The following is a 5,000-nucleotide window of genomic DNA, read 5'->3' as shown; positions in this document are numbered from 1 at the left end:
ACCATTTTTGGCAATGTCCCTTCCTCCACATTTAGTGAGGCCTTGCATCATTTCATGGCAGCAGAGGAACTGAGACCAACGGGTTGGAAGGAAAACCGCCTCTTTATAGCAAAGTGCAACATACAGTTAGGGAATTTTTCTGTGGCTTCTACTTGGCTCAAGCAAGCAGCAGACTCTCCTTTTATTACACCAGATGTAAGTAATGTGTCATTGCTATAGTGGGTTGCATGGTACTTAAATTTGTGAATAGACCCAATATTTATTTATTTATTATTATTTTTTTTTTTATTATTATTATTTTTTTTTTTTCTTCTTCTTCTTCTTCTTTTGTAATTCTGAAATGGTTATCAAGTATTTGAATGGCTTATTTGATTATTCAGTTTGTCTTCCATTATTCTTTTCCTGTGGTAGTACTCTTAGTATCTTGTAAAATATTTTCAGTACAATCTTATCATTTGTCTAAATTAGCTCAAAGAGCTGTTGCAAGAATATGGCATGGTGTCTATGGAGTCAAGCAAGAAGTGATTATCCCTTGAATGATTTTAGATTTTATGCACCCACTTGACCGATCATGTCACACCTGGTCATAGGAGAAATGTGGGAACTTGGAACAGATTGGTTACAATGTTAGGACTAATTTCAATATGATGACATATTACTTAGTCTTATGTTTCCAGATGTAATTTACTTTAACTAAACAAAAAAATCTCTATAAAATGTGCTCAGCCTTGAATTTTTTTTCAAGGTCAATTGGAGCAAAACTCATGATGTGATAAGTTTCACTAGGTATCTGGGATCTTTTACCATGATGCGATGACATGTCACCCATTGTAAACAGATTATATATTCGCTCAAGGGAATTGATAGTTTGAGAGGTTTGAACTGTGCAGAATTACAAATAGACCTATTTAAACTATATTTACTATGTGTATATATGGAAATTATAGCATTTTTAAAATTTATTTTACAGGATGAAATTGTACAGAAAGAAGTGTTGGAACTACAAGGAAAATGCTCCTCATACCCTGAGTTTTAAGTTCACTAGAACAAGTCTGCCAATAGACAAAACTAGAGTTTAAACTTCATAGGTGCAAAGACTGTATGAAATGGATTCTGCATCATATTACACTATTTGACTATAAACACATTTAGATGGTAAGTATATCAGGAATTTAAATTCTCACCACATTCTGGTTGGCAGAATCTTCAGTCTTGAGGTTCTTGTATAGTTTTAGAAAAGGGTGAATGCAAGACTTTTATTAGGTTGATTAAGGGAGAGAATAAGTTTCCTGTTTGAAATGTCCATTATTTTAGTACAAGAATCTGAAAATAACAAAAACAAGTCCAGGTTGACATTTGAGATGTAAAGACAATATAGAACCAAAAATTGTTTCAAACTGTAATGATGTTAGCCACAGGCTAGTACATCCTTTATCAGGTGTATGTACATGCTTTTAAGGTAATAGTTTTGTAAGTTGAGTTTCAACCATAGTGTCTGTGATGTTATTATATAGGATATTCTTTCTGTTTTAGATACAAAATGTAACAAAAAAAGATCTTTAATAATAATTAATATATGAATAGGTGTATTCTGTAAGCATATGATTCTGTCAGTCCATAGGGGTATGTTTGTTGTTATTTTTCCTTCCTTGTTAAATGTGTGAAGTGGGTGAATGATTGTGTGAGTGAGATGGGGAGTTACTGACACATTTAGAATTTACTTAGCTTGACATACTGACTAATAGACTGATAGACATAGAGAGCAAAAGAACAAAAAAAAAAGAAAGAGATTAAACATGTAAATTATGTTGTTTTTTAGCAAAAACCTCATAATTGTATATGACACTGCTGTTTATTGGCTTATTTACTTGTGAATTTAGGTCAGAATAAGTTTTACTTAAGCAAGTTTTAAGTAGTCTCTTGCTGTCTACTAACAGTCTACATGCTTGTATATCAATAAAAGTACCTTGTATAAGTGATATACACATACATTAAAGATTTTATCCCATCATATTGATTCTCTTACAGAGTGAATATTTATGTGTATTTATTTATGATGGGGTTTGTGTATTCCCTTGTTTGTTTGTTGTTAACTAATTTATTTGCATCTTTTTTTTTTGCTATTGCTATTGTAACAATCAACTGAAGAAAAGAGTAGTTATACCTTGCAGCACTGGATTCTAAGTTATTGGTGTCTTGCAATAAACCAAGCCACAATTAGCTTTTTTGTAAAGACAGGTAAAATGAGGAGTAGATAAAAAAGTATAAAAATAAAAACAATTGAATTGATAAATTGAGTCAACAGTCAACATGTATAGGAACAATTATAGATGTTTAAGGAAAGATGCCATATTCAGTTATTGGACATATTTTCAGAAACATACAGATTTACTAAAAAATGAAGAAGAATAGAAAACACAAAGTACATAGGTATAAGTAAAGTTGCTTGTGTTGTGTATATGCAGTAGATAGTCATTCTGTACAGAATTTTATGGTTTGATACATTAACCCAAAGCCACCACGGATGGCATGTACATGCATGCCATGCCTACTGTGAGTTTAACCCAATGCCGCTGGGTGGTTTCCCAGTACAAAAGCCCTCCCTCCCAGGCTGTATTCGTAGTGGCCCGAGCCCTGCCACTGGGCAATCATGTCAGCACCATAGCATGTGCAACATGATTGTACATGTCCCTGGAAAACGGGACTGGCGCACCATGGCATGTATACACATGCCACCCAGAATATATTCCAGGCATGCTATGGCATGCCACCTGGTGGCAAAGTGTTAATTTATTAATTGGTTTACTTTTGTTAAAGGTCTTTACACATAGATGGCTCCAAAATATTAAGTCATTAAATAGCCAATTTTGAGTACTACATATCTCACCTGCTTACCCTTTTCCATGATTTTCAAAAATATTTTATGGCTTCTAATAAGCTATTTGTAATGTCAATAACAGCATTGATATGGATAGCATATATTTAAAAAAAAGAAAAAGTTTTTTTTCCTGCAAACTCAAGAAAAGATGAAATCAGGTCACAAGGTCTAGTAATTGACTCCTTTGTGGCTAAGCCCTTGAAGAGACATTTCACAAAACAATACTACAGTGAACTCAACATTTCCCCAGAGCCTTTGGGTTAAATATGGTTGGATATTGGTCTACATTAACCCAGTGCTGCTAGGAAAATTGCTGTGCTCATTTTTTATATTTTTGTGAAATGTCTCTGCACATAGATGGCTCTGCTAGTGCTGAGCCACAAAGGAGTCAGTTAGTATAACTTGTAACCTTACCTGATTTCACCTTTCTTTGAATTAGCGGGAATTTTTTTTTTTTACTAATGCTATGAATATTGATGATGTTATTTTGATTTCTTATAATTACTATAGTGTTATAAACATTAGTAACAGCAAAATAAGATAACATAAAATATTTTCATAAATCAAGGAAAAGGGTAAAAGGCGAGACATGCAGTACTCGTAATTGGCTCATTGGTGACTTAGTACAAGTGTAGCCATCTATGGGTAAAAACAACTAATAGAGTAAACTCACAGTGGGCATGGCATGTATGTACATGCCATGCCCATCAGCACTGGGTTAAAACCATCTTCTTTACAACAGGGCTGCCCCATTGTAATGTAAAAATGTAGGTAGAAAAAACAAAATTAAAAAAATAACAATGGAGTCATATATATAAAAAAATGTTTGAATATACATACATTTCAGAAAATTTTAACAAGTAGGGTACTTCATTCTTTAGTCTTAGAATAGCAAAATGGTATAATTTTTTGTTATTTGATGACTGAATGCAATCTGGTATTGGTGTTATCAACTTTCCGTATAATTTTACAATTTAGAAGTTAATATTAATTTTATTAGGTTCTGAATTTTCTTATAGATAATATTTGTGAATGATGAATCTGCAGGGTAGATGTTAAGATTTGATACATAACTTATAGGTATTTATCATGTTTTATATAAATGCTAAAATATTTTTAGGTTTGGTTGTTTTGTAAGACACTTTTATTGCACCAAATTAGGGTTCTTTATAAAAAATTTTTGTTAAAAAGCTTTCAAAACTGTGTAAGACTACTTCGCAACTCACTTTTACATATTTGTATTATTACTAATATTTTTGCTTATTATTTATAAACTGAGGAAGCTGCAATAAAAGGCAGTTTCAGAGGGTCACAGCTTTTCTCTGGTTCAAATTAGTTGCTCATTTATAACTCATTATTGTTTAGATGTCTTATGGTTGTCACAAGTGGTTTAATATTGGTCACAGAAGGGAGAATGATTTGTGTGTCGTATCTTCACTTCTAGAACATTATTATTTTAATTTGCTGGTTTAGATGACTGGCTCCATGGATCAGTTTAAGAAATAGGTACAGTAGTTGTAGGGCCATAGTTGGAGAAATATTCCCACCCCCAAATTTTAAAAATCACCCCTCCCCCAACAGAAATGGTGCCACTTTTTACAAAATTTTGACCAAACAGGGAGTTCAGTAGAGAAGACATATATTTTTATTTTAAAATTTTTTTATAAATATATATATTATATATATATAATATATATATATATTTTATATATATATATATATATATATATATAAAATGTATATATATATATATATATATATATATATATATATATATATTTTAAAATTTTATATAAATATATATATGTATTAATATATATGTATATATATTATATAATTTATATAAATATATATTTATTACATATTATATATATAACATATATAGATAGATAGATAGATAGATAGATGGATAGATAGACTGATAGATAAGTTGGTAGGTTAGAAGGAATATAGAAAGGTGTGTGTGTGATATTATATATATATATATATATTTAATATATATATTTTAAAATATATTTTATATATATATATATATATATATATATATACATACACATATAGATAGATAGATAGATAGATAAATAGATAGACTGATAGATAGGTTGTAGGTTAGAAGGAATAT

General features: G+C 30.7%; 1 protein-coding gene across 1 annotated transcript in view; it reads left to right on the top strand.

Annotated features, from left to right (window-relative positions):
* The window catches only part of LOC119581566 (regulator of microtubule dynamics protein 1-like), a 7,959-nt gene extending 5,905 nt beyond the window's left edge, over positions 1-2,054 (top strand). Inside the window, exons 7-8 of the mRNA XM_037929713.1 lie at positions 1-195; positions 971-2,054. The exon at positions 1-195 is cut by the window's left edge and continues 39 nt beyond it. Coding sequence (XP_037785641.1) covers positions 1-195; positions 971-1,036 — 261 coding nt within the window. The 3' untranslated portion in view covers positions 1,037-2,054. The remainder of the gene's footprint in view (positions 196-970) is intronic.
* The last annotated feature ends 2,946 nt before the right edge of the window (positions 2,055-5,000 follow it).

This window comes from Penaeus monodon, chromosome 2 (assembly GCF_015228065.2).
Source record: "Penaeus monodon isolate SGIC_2016 chromosome 2, NSTDA_Pmon_1, whole genome shotgun sequence".
Lineage (NCBI taxonomy): Eukaryota > Metazoa > Arthropoda > Malacostraca > Decapoda > Penaeidae > Penaeus > Penaeus monodon.
Note: the sequence above shows the minus strand (reverse complement) of the source record. Positions and strands in the feature narration are given on the sequence as shown.